The following is a 17,536-nucleotide window of genomic DNA, read 5'->3' on the forward strand; positions in this document are numbered from 1 at the left end:
AGACTCATGTTAGCAATACATTTCTATAGTTTCCAGCATAAGATCAACTCTACATAAGAAAACATCTATAGCTAGACTTTTTAAGTTCCAGTTGATTCCCTTTCCCCTTTTTGTAGTACATGAAGTCAGTCCAATGACCTTTACTGTGCTGTGGCATTATTGCATTATGATGGTGTCACAGCAAAGTCACATTATGCTAAGCTCTGTTTAGGGAAGCTGTCTTTCTGTTTGCGAACATATTTCATTTACAAGAGTTCTGCAATACCACAGATCTGATTGTCTTCTCCATCCTATTGCTCCAGTTTTATGTCAGAGAATCACTGATTTCTTCCGCCTTCCAATAGGAAAACCAGCTTTTCTGTTTGTTTGTAGAAAGGCAGTTTAGCCTGACACAAAATGGCAGAATTTCCCTTTGAAAGTTGGCATCTGTACAATTCATGAATGAATAATATAAAAACACTTTGAGGAGGTAAACAAAATGAACATCCAGTATATGTAAGTAGGATAAAAAATGTTTTAAAAAATATCTTACATGAAGTATATTCAATCATAGCCAGTAGGGCTGACTGTAGACACACAGACCCATTGTCTTTTTTTAAACTCAAAAGTGGATTTGTTTTGGTCACCTTCCAGTGTGAGTGAGTGACTGTGTTTGTGAGTCATGTTTTCATGTTTTCACTTAATAAGTGACAGGCCATGTGTCTTCTGACTGTACTCTGTGTACGATATACCGTAATCATAAGTGCAATAAATAATGAGGCCTTGCCTTGATTATATTCCTGTCCTTTCTTATGGCCTCGCAATTAGAGCACACACACCCAGCAATATGTGGTTTTAGACTACCAGTATCCCAGTGTCCTCTGAGTGAGAGGCTGCCTGTCACCCCCAGAGTCACCCCCAGAGACTTCCTCTATGTAAAAACCATATACCCTGCTGGTAATGATTTATGTTGTGTGTTGTCTGACTGGCTCACGTTTTAATTCATCACCTCTGTAGTTGCCTCAGATTGTCTGTGAGATATGCTGATTTCCATTGTGTTGTGAGTCTTTGGATTGGCTGCTAAGGCTGTGTTGTTCTAAATGACAGACCTGATGTAGGCGACAGTAGGTCACAGGAAGACTGGCCCGTCAGCCTTGATGCTAATTAGCCTTGACCCTTCAGGTCATGTGCTCGCTAAGCTCCCCTCACCTCTAACACCTGACGCTGGCCTCTGCTCTCGTCTGCACGCTCGCCATCAGCCTGCAGTTCTTCTCTGCTGTCACAAGGGGGAGTTCCAAACTCCTCAGACAGAGGATGAGACAGAAATGATTCCGTTTTGTTATTAGCATACAACCAGTCGTGTCTGCGTCTCAGTACATTGGGTCATGTGACCGCGAGCATATACTAAAAGTGGAGCTGGAGAATAGTGTGTGTGTGTGTGAGAGAGAGCGTGTGTCTGTGTGTGAGCATGTGTGTGTGAAAGAGAGTGTGTGTCTGTGTGTGAGTGTGATGGGGGAAGACTGGACAGTCCCTGCAGGGGTCTGTCAGCAGGTGTGCAGACGTCTTATTTTTGAATCCCCAAACGTTAAAAAGACTTAAGTCAAAGGTCTGTGTTTCTGTATGTTTCTAGGGCAGTCTGTGGACCCAGTCATATTGCCTTTGCACTTTGGCCCTCGCACACATTAACAGTCATGTTCAAAGTGTTCCTGCCTGACCTTAGGAGGTCCTTGTCCTCAAACACGTAACCAAAACACAACCTTAGAGAAGCCTCCCTTTTGGGCTGTCGAGAGGTCCAGTCTGTCTGTATGTGTCAAAATGGCTGAGGTGCCATTTACCTGGCCCATCTGTGATGTTGGCGTTCTGTGGCCAATGGAGCTTCAGTCCAGCGCCATTACATGACTTCATGGGACAGGCAGAGAGACATGGCCATGTGGGAGATACCAAAGCACAAAGAGGACAGGAGGGGGACACTAGGAGAGGGTATTTACGTGGTGGGTGGGGCGGCTTCAGTGGGTATAAAAGCCGTAGTAGCCGGCATCACTACTGCAGTCCTTTTCACAGACCTCCACGCTGCGGGTGGGCGGCGAGTTCTCCGTGCTGGAAGCGTAGGGTGATACTCGTCGCTTCTTGCCCTCTGCCCCGCCCTCGAACAGGCCGGAGTCAGCCGAGTCCACCGATTTGACCGAGGGGGGTTCCAGCCAGGGGTCCTCTCCCCCCACCCCCGCCTCCTTGGGCTTGTCCTGCAGTGAAGGTGGGGGGCGGAGCGGCTCCAGGATGGACGGGGGGTGGAGCCTGGGGTGACCTGGAGAGGTAGAGGACACAGGCCTGAACCAGCCTAGACTGGAGCCGACTTTACTGGAACAGGGATGGTTGAGGTACTGAGGGGAGGGCCGGCCGGTGCTCCAGGCTGCCGAGGAGGCTCCTGAGACGGATACGCTGGCCGTGGCGAACGGGCTGTCCTCGTAGTAGCTCAGCGTGTGGTGGGCCGACGTCTGCAGGGGGAAGGGCTTGTAGAAGCTGTTGCTGGAGAAGTCACCCTCATAGGAGTTGAAGTCCAGCCGGTTGGAGGTGACACTCTGCTGGGGGGAGCGGTACCAGCGGCTGTGGGGGCTGGCTGAGGGGTCTTTGGTCTGATGGCCCATGGCTGCCATGTGCTCCCGGCTGTAGAAGCGGTTCTGGGGCAGGGGGTTCATGTACTGGTCCATCAGGTACCCCTGGGTATAGCAGGTACCTGCCAAAAGCTGCTGGCCCTCGGTGGGAGAGGGGGTGACGCGGTCCGAGTCAGGTGGTGCGTACAGCCTAGGCAGGGGAATGGGCAGGAACGGGGGAGGGAGCGCAACACAAGAAGACCTGTTACTTTTCCGTCAAAACATGTGTCACATCAAATGTCTCTTAACCATCTAGCAGGTCTTTCACACCTCCTCATATCAACACATCTTTGTGAGATAGAAATACATTGGCCTATTAGGGTTAGCAATTGTATATTTATTAGTTGGATATATCCAGTGTTGATATGGTAGGACTGAGTACGTGTGTGAGCACTGTGCCTCAGCGTCCGCTTGTACAGACATAGAGCTCGTTTAAAATGTCAAACGTTCTCATTCAAGACTACAGATGTTTTTGAGGGGTTTTGTTTTCTCTTTATTCATTCGGTTATTTTCTGGCATACTCACGCGTCATAATTGTCCCGGAAACCTTTCGCAAAGGGGTTATGGTCTATTTTTAGCTGGGTGATCTGTGTAAGAAATAGCAGGAGACAGGATGGGAGAGGGGGCAAGGATAGGATAGACAGATCGTTGAGGAGAGAGAGTGTGAGAGCTTAGACACATAGGAAAAAGAGAGGGGGAGAGAGAGTGGGAGAGAGAGTGGGAGAGAGAGGGGGAGAGAGAGTGGGAGAGAGAGTGGGAGAGAGAGAAAGAGAGATCACTGACTGCATGAAATTACTAATGAGGGTTACACACAGTTTATTTTCTTATTGTGGGAAAGTCTTGAGTACACTTCTATTCCTAATTACGTTATAAACGTCTATGGCAGTGGTCACCAATCTTTTCTGAGTCAAGATCACTTTCTGAGTCAAAATGCATGCCGAGATCTACCACTCTGATTTTTTGTTAACATGACTTAAAAAAGCCTAGGCAACATTAACCAATTAAAGACAGTACTGTACCAGTGAGGTATGTGCAGTAAGCAATAGGCCCAATACATTATCCCCGCATACTGGCTTTGCTTGAATTGACCTGCCAATGAATTGTTGTTCGGGACATTTAAAAATATATATATTTCAAAATTTGAAGTAGGCTATATGATCACACCGGTAATAGATCCATTGTTGTATTACTTGTGAGGCACAGCTGAGTGAGCATACATTTAAATAATTTGCTTTTTCTTTTACTGGGCTGATGGTGCCTGCATCTGATGGTCAGTCTCAGAGGAGGGAGAGAGCAACAGACTGAGGGTCAGTCTCTCAACATCCCTCCGCTCTCCCTTTCCTCCACTGACACTGACCAAAAAGGGACACCGTCTTCCAGTTGATGGCGAAATTCGAGTCGCATCGCATTGCTTCTGCCTCATGCACAAATTCAGGTTGTTACTCCTATGAACAGAGAAATGTTCCTTGATATTAAAAAAGACCCAAGCTGCTATAGATACACTTTCCTACTCATTCATTACTGCTGCACTGCTTGTTGTAGAGCTGAGTGGAAATAGGAAGAACACACATTTTATGGGTGAATAAAGTGTTGAATACAGTGCTGAGTAAGAACTTAAACATGGACTCACTCATATAAACAGCAGCTCTTTGCTGTATTCGTTGACAGTCTTTCTCTAGTCATGGATTTAAATGTTTTGAAATCTCACAGTATCAATTTTGTAATTTTTTTTACCCCTTTTTCTCCCCAATTTCATGGTGTCCAATTGTTTAGTAGCTACTATCTTGTCTCATCGCTACAACTCCCGTACGGGCTCAGGAGAGACGAAGGTTGAAAGTCATGCGTCCTCCGATGCACAACCCAACCAAGCCGCACTGCTTCTTAACACAGCATGCATCCAACCCGGAAGCCAGCCGCACCAATGTGCCGGAGGAAACACTGTGCACCTGGCAACCTTGGTTAGCGTGCACTGCGCCCGGCCTGCCACAGGAGTCGCTGGTGAGCGATGAGTCAAGGATATCCCTACCAGCCAAGCCCTCCCTAACAACGCTGGGCCAATTGTGCGTCGCCCCACGGACCTCCCGGTCGCGGCCGGTTGCGACGGAGCCTGGGCGCGAACCCAGAGTATCAATTTTGCGATAGCTTTCTTTTATGCCTGCTACGTTACTGCAGACTCGGTCATCTGAGCAATCTGATTGGCCAGCGGAGGCATAGTGCACTTGATTTCCTCTCCAGGCCCACCAGGAAGGCAGAGTTTGTACCTTCAGACACATAAAATGGCAACAGTTTGCCTACCCGGGCGCAGGGCAGCTGAATTGACTGCACCTACCACCAACAACCCGATAATAATTTTTAAAAATAAGTTGTTTTTTTTTACAGAAATGTTTGGCGATCGACTAGAAATGCATTGGAGATCGACAAGTCGATCGCGATCGACCGGTTGGTGACCCCTGGTCTATGGTATGCTAAGGAAAAGGGCTAGTCAAATGAGCTGTTGAGGTCGGGCGAGGTGACTCACGTCTGCGTTCTGATAGGCTGTGACGGCGATGAATTGGGTCTCTGGGAAGACGAAGGTCTGGGCCTTGGCGGTGAGGAAGAGGTCCTCAGAACCATCCTCCTTCACTTCGACGATGTGCAACCGTGGCTGGTACTTATGAAGTGACTGCAGAACGATCATCTAAGAGGGAAAAAGCACCGGAGAGTTAGTCCTAGAAGGGCATTAACAACCATGAAAAAAACAATGAAAAGTACCACCAATGGAAAATCTCATTTGGATTTGATGACATCTTTAAATGAGTTTCTGAGGCATATCTGCCCCACGTTACCTGGCCCACGTTGTTGGCACTGCCCTTGTTGTTGGTGAGCTTGAGCTTGCCAAACGATACCTCCTGCCTCATCCAGTGAGCCCCTGTGTTGGGAGAGTCTGGGTGCATATACATCCTGTTCCCTATTGGAAAGAATTAGAAACAACGTTAATGAAGCCTTCTTGAGCCCTTTACAAGTCTACATAGGCCTACATTAATGCTTCACAAATCGTCTACAAGCAAATGCCATACTAAACAATCACAGCTCCAGTTAACATGAGCAAAACGACCTACTAACATGTTACTAAAGAGTCATAGCTACCACAACAATGTTACCATGGCTACCACGGCACTGTAATTAGTCAGGAGCCACACAGCCACAATACATGTTAGTGTATGACACAGGTTGACCTATTTCAATGACTGCAGTGCTGTACGGCGGGTTGAAATTGTCATCGTTCACAAAACAATGTAGCTGCCTTAGGTTGAGTCTCTTGGTGATTTCACTCACACTGGGTAAATTGAAACGAATGGAGTAGAGTGAGAGGGATGATTAGCCACTGAGGAAAAGACTGAATCCATGTTCCATTCAATCGATAAGCATGGTTATAAATGCTAAGGTCACGTTGATGCTCTAACTCTCAATGCTACTCTGGAGGGATCCTTTGGTTTCACTCATTGTACCATTGTATGTCATTGATTGGAACAGTATGGATGACAGAGAGTGTGGTGTGGCAATCATATTTAAGATATTTTAACATTTAAGTAATGTAGCAGATGCTCTTATCCAAAGCGACTTACAATAGCAATTTGGGTAAAGTGGCTTGCTCAAGGGCAGATTTTTCACCTAGTCTGTTCAGGGATTAGAACCAGCGACCTTTCGGGTTACTGGTCCAACGTTGGCCCGAAACGTTCTCAACCGCTAGGTAATCATACCTGGCATGTTACCCTCTGCTTTGCCACACTGGACCCACTTGCCTCCCTGGTACCTCCAGTGGTGCTGGTCGGATAGGACTACGTCCACATACACATTGTAGTGGGCTGACGGGTCCAGAACGCTGATGTTGAAACTCAGGAAGGGGAACATCCTCCTAGAGTAGAAGAGAGGAGAAAAAGGATATCAGAAGATGAGAGAAGAGGTAGATAGACATAGTTGATTAAAATACACTGAGACTGTAGCGTTTTCTTATAGAGCCAGATTGAATTTAAGTAACACAAAAATGATGCGGTATTGCTCTTTATAAAAGCCCTATTATGAGTGGTGTTATTGTTTTACTACCATTATTCCAATGTGGATATATACACACAATTGAAGTAAAAATATATGAATGTATTTAACATTTCCTGACTTGACAGCTTTACAACACTACCATCACAATGTCAAAATCTACTTTTAGCTACACATTGTACTGCAATTGGAAGCAATCCTAAGGCATCTTTGTCAGAAACAACAGCGAGCCAAGATAAAGAGGGGACTTCTGGGTGTACATTTCTGAAGGTGTAGTGTGCGGTTTTTTTGGGGTGCGGTTAGAGGGCTGAGGGGCAGAGTGGGGTGGGGGGGGGTATGAGTGTAGTGGAGGTAAAAATTTAATATGACCGTTAATAAAAGATGGACCAGAAAGCAGCGTCTGATTGCTGCAGCTGTACTTTGGTGAACAGATTTTGAGCAGGCAATAAAGTAGGGGAATGCTGGCTAAAGTTTGGCCAAACACACACACACATACATATTGTACAGTACACACACACACACACACACACACACACACACACACACACACACACACACACACACACACACACACACACACACACACACACACACACACACACACACACACACACACACACACACACGCACGTACGGGAGCACGTACACAACACAACCACAGGATTGCTTTCTGCTGGAGTGGATTCTCCCGAATACATTATATAACCCCTTGCCCTCAGGCGCCCTGCCATATATACTATATATACACCTATCAGTTTACACTGGGTTGTATATGCCTTCATTATGATACTGCAGGTTGCTGCTGTATGTGGCGCTAAATCCTCGTGGCACGTTTGACATTTGGTCCGTTGTTTTTTACACTCCGTAGTACCTGAGGCTACAGCGCTGCCAATACAATACATTCGTTGAGATAGTGTGCTTCAGTGACGGATAGATACTTGATCAGATAAGGCTTTGACCATTCATTTGCGGTGGTTCTAAGTTCTAGAAGCTGTGCTAAAAAGACACTTCCTTTAGAGATACTCTCATCGCTACCAACCAGCCAACTCAGGAAATGACTATTATTATCCATTGCAGTCCATTTGGAGACAGGCTTTAAAATGTAGCATGAGCTAGAAACAGCATAGAGCAATGCAACCTGACAACCTGCTCAGTGTGTCAATGCGTTTGTACTGTGTCCCTATCCAAGTAAAATAAACTATGGCGAGAAAAATAATGCAATTTCGCAACAAAATTAATAATTAATACTGCAGGCGCTGACTTTTCAGAGGGTGAAATGTTGGTCTCTTTAAGCCATGGTAAAGTATTTAGTCCTACAATACTATAGTAGAGATTGAGGGAGAGAGATGCTCTGCCTCTTTACATTGACAGTCCCGTCTGCCTCGGTATGATAGAAGGGGCATTGCCTTTTCCACTTGGTGTGAGCCTATAAATTCAGCTCATTTAAATTCAGTCTATTCCACCCTCAAGCTGTTTCAGCATTAAGCAGTGTAAAACAAGTGAGGTGTATAAAGAGATATTTGTTTTTGGGGGAAACTGTGTGTGTGTGTATATGTATGTGTGTGTGTGTGTGTGTGTGTGTGTGTGTGTGTGTGTGTGTGTGTGTGTGTGTGTGTGTGTGTGTGTGTGTGTGTGTGTGGACAGAGGGCATTCACTCTGGAGGGTAACTCCTACACCATTGGGGGGGGTGTATGTATGTGCGTGTGTGTATATGTGTGTGTGTGTGTATTGTGTGTATCTCACAGATTTCAGTGCCACAGTCATTTAGTCAAGTCAACCTGTACTCTGCTGATACAAAACAGAGTTTCCTCTTCAATGACCACGTTTCCATCCACAGTTGTTTTGCGAGAAAAGTCATACCGTACACAAATAAATCACGACAGCTCTGATATTTTTTTTTTTTTAAAAGCCAACAGATAATTTTTAGGTTCGACATGGTTATTGGAGAAATGGCGGAGGAAACGCCTTTAAGAGCAAATATTGATATAACAACCATCAAATCGAAGTAAACTTGGAGTCACGTGATGATGTGTAGTGTGGTCGTCCCACTACAACTCGGGGAAACAATGCAGTTTACAGATGAAATACATGATGATTAACTTCACACAGGGTGGTGAAAGTGCACAGTGATCTTGATGCTCCTTTCCAATAAATATCGAGGGTCTCGCTCTTATCCATAACAATCTCATCATGTAGACTAGACTACCCGCACAGCATACCCACACTGTACCTGCGAGCGGTTAGTAGGCATATTTGCTATTTAACGCAAAAGTTTGTGTAGAGATGAAAATGCAATCGAAACACATTGAACATTCGATTTTTATTCGGTCCATGAAAACTTAAGTGAAAATGTCAATTTTGTGTACACTACTGGTTTTCATCTGTGACAAGTCAGTTTGGTGAAAACCACTGGTGGGAAAATGAGCATATTTTATTTATGCGGATCTGAGAATATTCACATGAAAATCTGCTGCCAATTGGATGAAAAACTAGCAATTGTTACAGAATACGTTTTGTTTGCGTTTGTTCTGCATGCTTCTGGGACAAGATGGAAGCGGTTGTCATATACTGTGTCTGTAGGAGATAATGTGCTAACTTGATTTCATTGACAAAACTCACAAGACCTTACACACATCATATACCCTTTGTACAAAATCTAATTAGGTGATGCCATATTTTCCTTCCACGGTAAACAGCTACACTGTTGGATAGCAGTCTGGCTACGTGCATTATGGGCAGCCTAGTGCAACAATCAATCACAGTTCTTGGTGAAATCCAAGTATTGTGGCAGCTCCTTAGCTGCTAACGAATAACAGGCGATAGGTTTCTCCATCCAGGTCTGTGTTTAAAGGTCCAGTGCAGTCAAAATTCAGTTTTTTCCTGTGTTTTGTATTATATTGTACAACAGCTGATGAAACTAACATTGTAAAAGTGTGAACATGTTTTATCAGTATGATTTCCTGATAGTTGCTGGTTGAAAATACAACCTATACAGGTCCTTCTAATCAGCAGATTTGCATGGGTGGGAGTTTCGGCTTTCGCGTCAATTGATTTATAGAGAGATTTGCAAACCTCTCTGCCAATGACAGCTAATTTTCAGTTTTCCCCTCCCCACTCAGACCACTCTCAGACAGTCTTAGCTAAATTCATACTTTAGAAATAGTTGTTTTCTTAATGGAAATCTATTACAGTAAGCACTTAATTGTTACACAGAAATGATTTGATATTGAAAAAAAAAAAACAGTTGCATTGGATATTTAATATAAGTGAAAACAGAAACTGGCGGCAGGCTGTTTGAGTCATGAGCAGAACCCCACTAACCCTGCGCCATGAGATTAACAGAAAACAAGAACACTGAAAGTTGACATTTTCCTTCACTTGTATTATCAGACTTATTTAAAGTGAGGCCTTTTATCAGAAATCAGAACTTGTCGAGGGGAAACCAACGACGGAGCCTCAGACATGTGGAGGAGGTTTCGGGGTTTTCGTTATTGAGAGTGCAGGCTGAGGTCTGGAAACTTCCCTGGCAGAGGTTGAAGGGCAGAGAGGCTGACTGAGATGGGAACAACGACAGAATGGCCTAGCCATGCCATGATTCAATGTCCAGTGACTCCTGCACTAGTGTCTAGGACTGTAGGCGAAACCTGTCTGGTATGACAGGGCCTGTGGTGGTAAAGGCAGTGTCCATTCTGAGTAAATCCTCGTATTTACGTCATATGTAGTCATAGCTGTACCTTGCCAGACTGCCACTCATTTAAAATGTGGGTGAAGTTAACAAACAAAATGTCAATGACAAAAATGGGATTGTCGTTGAAATGGGGTAGAGAGAAAGAGAGAGCACACAGTCAAGGAAAAACGGGGTAGAGGGAAAGAGAGAGAAAGAAGGAGAGAGAAAAAGGAAGGGTTGTCCTGGGGATGTGAAGCAGACGCTGGAGAGTGACTGGATATTCACCGGGGAGAAGACTTTGATGCTTGAGCGCACCCACTGATTCAACAGGACAGGAGTTCAGGTCCAGTTTGTGTCACCACACAAGTACACTTGATCAACTCTGATGAAAACATGCCAGTCTACAGCTGCTGCTGGACACAAGCAGAGTTTCACACTATTTATAGGCATCTATTCTCTGTCCACTGTATCAATGTGCAGTATAGATAACCTCTCTGTACATAGAAAACAATACAGGTGCAACAAATTGGAATATATAGTCAGATGATGTTATTTGATACACATTGAAGACATGATTGATGATACAGGATATTGTTGGCATTGGATGAATCAGTAAAGCAGTAGACTTCAAATATTGGCTGCACAGTAATTCAAATACACTGAATATATGCAAACATATTATTGCTGCAACCATGAACCTCAAATCAAACCCACTGGGACAAAAACTGGTTGAATCAACGTTGTTGCCACGTCATTTCAACCGTAAATATCTATGTGATGATGTTGAATCAACGTGGAGAACTAATTGGATTTGCAAAAAGTCATCAACATAAGGGCATTTAGTCTTTTTTCCCCCCACTTTTAACCTAAATCCAATGACATGGTGATTTGTTTGGTTGATTTCACGTTGAATTCACGTTAGTTGACAACTCAACCAAATGTAAATGAAAAACTAAATGTTGAACTGACGTGTGTGCCTAGAGGGACGGTTTTTATGAGTGGCCACCACTGTACATGCTCCATATTCTCCACATCCGTGAAGAACCTAAACATCAGAGCATGCAGGAAGTACTTGGGTTAGTTCTTTCTGAAGAGTCTGCATTAGAGGTTTCTGCAAGACATTACATCCTCTATCTATGCACTCACCAACAGCTGTACAGGATGTGACAAGTCATTTAAAAATCCTAAGACACCAAAACCTTGAAATAGTCCTACTTCTGCTTCACGAGAGAGAGAGCAAGAGGGGAGGGAGAGAGAGAGGAGGGGGGAGGTTTATCCTTTGCCAAGATAATACATCCATATCAAGAAGCTGATTAAACAGCATGATCATTACACAGATGCACTTTGTGCTGGGGACAATAAAAGACCAATCTAAAATGTGCAGTTTGTCACACAATGCCACAAAACACAACTTTTTTGAGGGAGTGTGCAATTGGCATGCTGACTGCAGGAATGTCCAACAGAGCTGTTGCCAGAGAATGTAATGCTAATTTCTCTACCAAGAGCCGCCTCCAACATCATTTTAGAGAATTTGGCAGTATGGGGTGCTGAGGAGTATTTGTAATAAAGCCCTTTTGTCCAGAAAAACAAATTCTGATTGGCTGGGCCTGGCTCCCCAGTGGGTGTCCTGGCTCCTAAGGGGTGGGCCTACCCATGGCTGTGCCCCTGCCCAGTCATGTGAAATCCATAGATAAGGGCCTAATGAATTTATTTAAATTGACTGATTTCCTTCTATAAACTGTAACCCAGTAAAATCTTTGAAATTGTTGCATGTTGCATTTATATTTTTGTTTAGTAGATGCATTACCCAGACACAGACTAGGTTGCACTTGATGTTTACAACCACTAATTGCTATCTCTACAAATGCTAATGTGCATTTTTATTCAATGCCAGTTTTCAGGAACACCTCTTGACAGCTACAGTAAATAAAACAGCCCTCTGACACTTTCCGCTACACTTTCTGCTACAGTTTCAAAAGCCAACTCCATGTACTGGAGCTGTAAAAATGATAATATAAACAATGGATTTATATAGTACTTTTATAGGACCAAAGATGCTTAAAACCAATCAACAAACAAACTCTACTTCATCCTTCACCCTCATACTCTACTTCAGACATGTTCATTAATAGTTTCTAGATAGTTTATACATGGGTAATAAACAGTTATAACACAATGGTTTAATTCAATTGTGATTGATTGATCCTAAATATATATCTTTTTTAAATGTTGAAATGTTTTTTGTAACATATTAAGTGAGAAATATACCCTTGATGTGTTTCTCACAACATTAACAAGATTCAATGAACCAGAAACAGGCTCTGAGCAGGTAACCATGATTCCTGTGTCTCAAGTTAGCTCAAAACTCTTCCTCTGAAGGAGGCTGTCTACACTGTAAGAACGCACTCAATCATTATCTCCTTCTAAGAACACATCAATGCTAAAAATCAATAACAGTTCGAAACAGAATCGAATTAGAGAACATTAAAGATTTAAACAATGTAAAAATCCAGAAGGCACACGACAACATAATGGTTGTCTTTTTCTTTACAAGATGCCTTCTTTTACAAGAGATGTTTCTGAAACGTTAACAATGGCTGAACGCAGTTGTCGCTAAAAAAAAAATGCATGTCCTGGTCAAATTCGAATCATGTATAACCATCATCTGACATCATCTCCTTAGTTATGTTGCTATCAGCAAACTTAGTGCACGGCAGACCACTATCAAAATATACAAACCTCTCATCAACAGATAAGGTTTCATTGAGGTTACTATTGCCACTGCCATGAGTCAAACAGAGATTCAGTGGTGGAGGAGATGGATGGGCCAAGCCAATGTTAAACGAATTGGTCTTGTTTTAGAGGAAAACTTGAAAAGAAGAGGAGAACTAGGGCCCCTGGCACAGGCATAGGGATTGCTGCACATTTCAAAGGCCAGACTTGTTCTTCTGAGGGAATGGGATCCTCACTCGCTGTACTCTTACTGTATCCGAGAAGAGGTGAGGGTGAAGAAGGAAAAAAAACACACCTTGCCTTCCAAGCTTGAACATCAAAGGTGCCTTGCACCACTGTTCTGTGTATGGCCATCTGAAGCCTGGCTGGTGCTCGGTCTGCAATTCACCCCCCCACCTCTCTATCTCTCGCTCTCGCTCTCTCTCTCTCTCTCTCTTGCTCTCTCTCTCTCTCTCTCTCTCTCTCTCTCTCTCTCTCTGCTTTACAGAAGTTACATTGGAACAGATGAGCATCCCGTACCCCAAGAGCTCGAAGACTTTTCTTTCACTAGCAGTGGAAAATTCCATCATGAGAAGAGTTTTTGTTTATAACATGCAGTATTTCAATTCAATATGCATCTAAATATTACTATCGTGTGTGCTATGTTGGTGAGTGCCTCTTTGTGTGTGTGTGTGTGTGTGTGTGTGTGTGTGTGTGTGTGTGTGTGTGTGTGTGTGTGTGTGTGTGTGTGTGTGTGTGTGTGTGTGTGTGTGAAGGGGGGCATTATGTGTATTTTAAGAGATGTATTAATTACTTTAATTACATGAGCTGGGATGACCATGACCAGACTGTCATTTTCCACAGGGTTATGTGCCAGAAGATGTTATGTCAAAAACTGACACACACACACACACACACACACACACACACACACACACACACACACACACACACACACACACACACACACACACACACACTGCCTGCCCCACAAATAATTCATTTGGCCCTAAATGAATTTTTGATACATGGCCATACATTTCCAAAGTCCCAGAGGACAGTGCAAGAATACAGCAAGGATTAAAATGCGCCAGTGTCCAGGACTTCTTGAAGTCGCGAACAAGACCGTCACACAAAAATTCACAAATGCATACATAAGATGTGCAGCTGTAGTCCTAAGGCCAGGTCTTAGAACTCGCTTATACTTGAAGAGCTCTCTGCAGCAGAACTTTCTCGGTGACAGGAGAATACAATGTAATGGACAGACTGGAAAGAAGTGGAATTTTTGACTCTCATAGATGTTCATTTCATTTTTAAGAAAGAGCGAGAGATGACACAGTGACACAGTTTAGCCTATAAAGGGTGAACATAAGTAACTGGACAAATTCTGGGTATACAACATGTGAATATGAAAAGTAGCCTATGAAAATACTGTACATGTTATTTAAAAAAAATAGTAGACTTTTCATTGATCAATGCTGTTTTGTGCACGCTGTTGTGATTGATGTACATATATTTGAGAATAATCACATTTTTATGACAAACACAGGTAGCCTAATAACACATTTATGACACAATTGTTTGTATCTTAAAAATATTCATCCAAATGATGTATTTACATAATTTTAAAAGCTCCATGTTGGTAGTAAATACAGTGGTAACTGGAAGGGCAAGCATGTAATTCATTTAAAATACCAATGTCCTATTATATGACAGCGCACTTGGTCTTTTGACAGATCAGAATCACGAGAAACTGATGGCCTGAAACCTTATGTCAGATGGATGTGTCGCATATTAGTAAATTAATCATCATCGACATGACTGGATCTTAATGCTCGGTGACCTATGCGACAGTGCCTCCAGCAATGTCTTCCCCTTGTGTTCGTTGCTGGGTGGGTTGGGAGCCAGTGGCTTATGCCACCGTCGTGATACCCTCTGCATGCACTTCAGGGGGTCAGGCTGAAGTGTCATTATGTTTTCCAGCAAACAATATTTCTCTGATATTGTGGTTAGTATTTATACTCGTCATCATAACACATTGGACTCAAACCGACGCATGAGAACTTGGATTGCTTGGCCTATTATTTTCATGATTAGTTACAAGTTAAATCAATTACGATATAACGGTCAAATAAAATGTAAATACGCAAAGGAAAACTAGAGAAATATGATGTGAGAAGCTCTTAATGCTGGAGTTAGTTTATTTGAAGTTTAGCCTTAAATATCATGCAGTTTTCATCTTAGGAATATTGCTCTATAGATTTTCAGCGAGTTTAACACTCATTTCATATCTAATACATGTTTTTGGAGCACTTTGTTAGTCTGTGTAGCGTATCAATACCCTCAAACCCTGTCTGGATTAATTCGTATTGGCCTAATTCATTTGCGCGTGACAGACTCGGCTTTGGCAATTTGGCACAAATTGAAACTTCATAATAAGGCCATCATTAGCAAATACCTTGTTTAGGAATGATTTCGAGGATAACAAGAGCAAGGCAGTAAAGGAACTTTCCCCTCACCAATGATTTGCCCACGAGCGCTCATACCTGTCCTTGGCACCTGTCAACAACGTTCAGCGCGCGCCTACATACCTATGGTACAAATCGTGCTACTTTGTCATTTTGTGGCTAAATAAGATGTAGGCTTATAAATAGGCAATACGTTTCCCTCTGACGGAATTTGCATTTCTACTCACCGCCCCTGTTTCGTTATGATCATTTCGGTTTGGTATTTGTGGAACTTCGCCCACAGAGGATAGTTGTTGAGGAGAGCCTGCGTCTTTCCGCACACCTGTAGCCCAGGTAATGGGTAGAGTGGCGCGCGATAGTACCCATGTTGAACGGGTGCGGGATAACTCTCCGCAGAGGCAGGGTAAACTTCTTTGCTAGTTGTCGAGAAACCTTCGCTTCCCGTTGGTAAATAAGTCTGTCCCGTTCCGTTTCTAGTCGGCGACCTGACACTGCTGAAATGGCAGCTATTGTGGGGAGTTGGTGAGTAAAACCTCCCGGGTTGCGCTCCGAATCCGGCCACAGTTTGGTCTGCGTGGTACGGCAGTGCCGATCCGTCCTGTCCGTTTTGAATTGAGTCTTGGTAATATAATCTGGTGTCCTGAATTCCCATTTTAAAATCCACGGAATTCTTGCTGCGTTGAAGGTGATTGTTGATATCGGTGTCTTTTCCGAAAGTTTGCGTATCAGTCCCATTCAACATACTGAGGTAAAGATTGCCACCTATGCCGCCCATTTGCAGCCCCAGTCTCAGTGTATGTGCAATGTCATAGGTTCACCGTGCCCCTGTTTCACGTCCAGTGAATTGAAAGCGCGTTTACGGATTTTGAGATAAATGCACAAACTGAAACATTTCGTCCACCTACGGATGTTTTTTTTCTCACTCGAGCTAAGTACAATTGACTAAAGTTCCTATACCAATAAGTCTATCGACTTCTGGAAAACGCACCTTACATTTAAATATTCCAACAAATTGGCAATCATTTAAAATAGCCTACTATTTATTCAAATAAACTGGCTAATTATTGTATATTTGGTCTTCGATTGTCTTGTCTTCTTTTTACAAGAGTCCCTACCAGTATCTCCAACACATGCCCAGGTTCATAAACTATGATATATACATTTTGCGACTGGTAATTGGTTGGAGGTGGGTTTGATGTCGAAGCTAGACGTGATAGGTTTCCATTTCGCAAGAACCCTCCCTGTTCCCTGAGGACTTGCTCATGCGCATATTCTAACTAGGCAGACAAGAAGATAAACAATTTGAACACTTTCTGAAATGGTTATGAGTGCAACAGTTTCTCACATTACTTCAGGTCGTGAACACATTTTAGGAAATATAAATAATAACGTGCATGAATCGGTTACTGGAATTGCATGTTATCAAAATATATTCATTATTTTATTTCAGTGGCAGGCATATGAAAGTAGGCAATGAAAATACTATATTCAAAATGATAATGATAATAACAACATTAACAATATTATTATGATTACTTAGTAGTAAACTACTACAATGCTACTATAGGCCTAATATCCTAACGATAAAGTATAGCCTACTTGGAATACAGCATACGGAGAAATTAGACAGATAATAAACATATATACAATGTAGAAAATATTAAGAACACCTTCCTAATATTGAGTTGCAGCCCACCCTCCCTTTTTTGCCCTCACAACATCCTCAATTCGTGGGGGCATGTGAAAGCATTCCACAAGGATGCTGGCTCATGTTGACTCCAATGCTTCTCACGGTTGTGTCAAGTTGGCTGGATGAACTTGGTGGACCATTCTCGATACACACAGGAAACTGTTTAGCGTGAAAAAAACCCAGCAGAGTTTGCTTTAAGTGTATTTAACAAGTGACATCAATAAGGGATCATAGCTTTCACACGGATTCACCTGGTCAGTCTGTCATGGAAAGAGCAGGTGTTCCTAATGCTTTGAACACTCAGTGTAGGTTTATTGCTAATCAGATGTAAATTATTCAT

The 17,536-nt window shown here is 43.1% G+C and overlaps 1 protein-coding gene across 1 annotated transcript; it reads right to left on the bottom strand.

The window, feature by feature from the left end:
* Window positions 1–333: 333 nt before the first annotated feature.
* LOC112223583 (T-box brain protein 1-like) lies at window positions 334–16,653 on the bottom strand. The gene is made up of 6 exons (XM_024386657.2): window positions 15,734–16,653; window positions 6,368–6,522; window positions 5,453–5,574; window positions 5,146–5,304; window positions 3,153–3,214; window positions 334–2,778 (listed from the first exon to the last, which is right to left on the bottom strand). Exons 1-6 carry the CDS (start codon window positions 16,279–16,281, stop codon window positions 1,986–1,988), a joined length of 1,839 nt encoding a protein of 612 aa, XP_024242425.2. The 5' UTR covers window positions 16,282–16,653; the 3' UTR covers window positions 334–1,985.
* Window positions 16,654–17,536: the final 883 nt, after the last annotated feature.

Source organism: Oncorhynchus tshawytscha, linkage group LG24 (genome assembly GCF_018296145.1).
Source record: "Oncorhynchus tshawytscha isolate Ot180627B linkage group LG24, Otsh_v2.0, whole genome shotgun sequence".
Taxonomy (NCBI): Eukaryota; Metazoa; Chordata; class Actinopteri; order Salmoniformes; family Salmonidae; genus Oncorhynchus; species Oncorhynchus tshawytscha.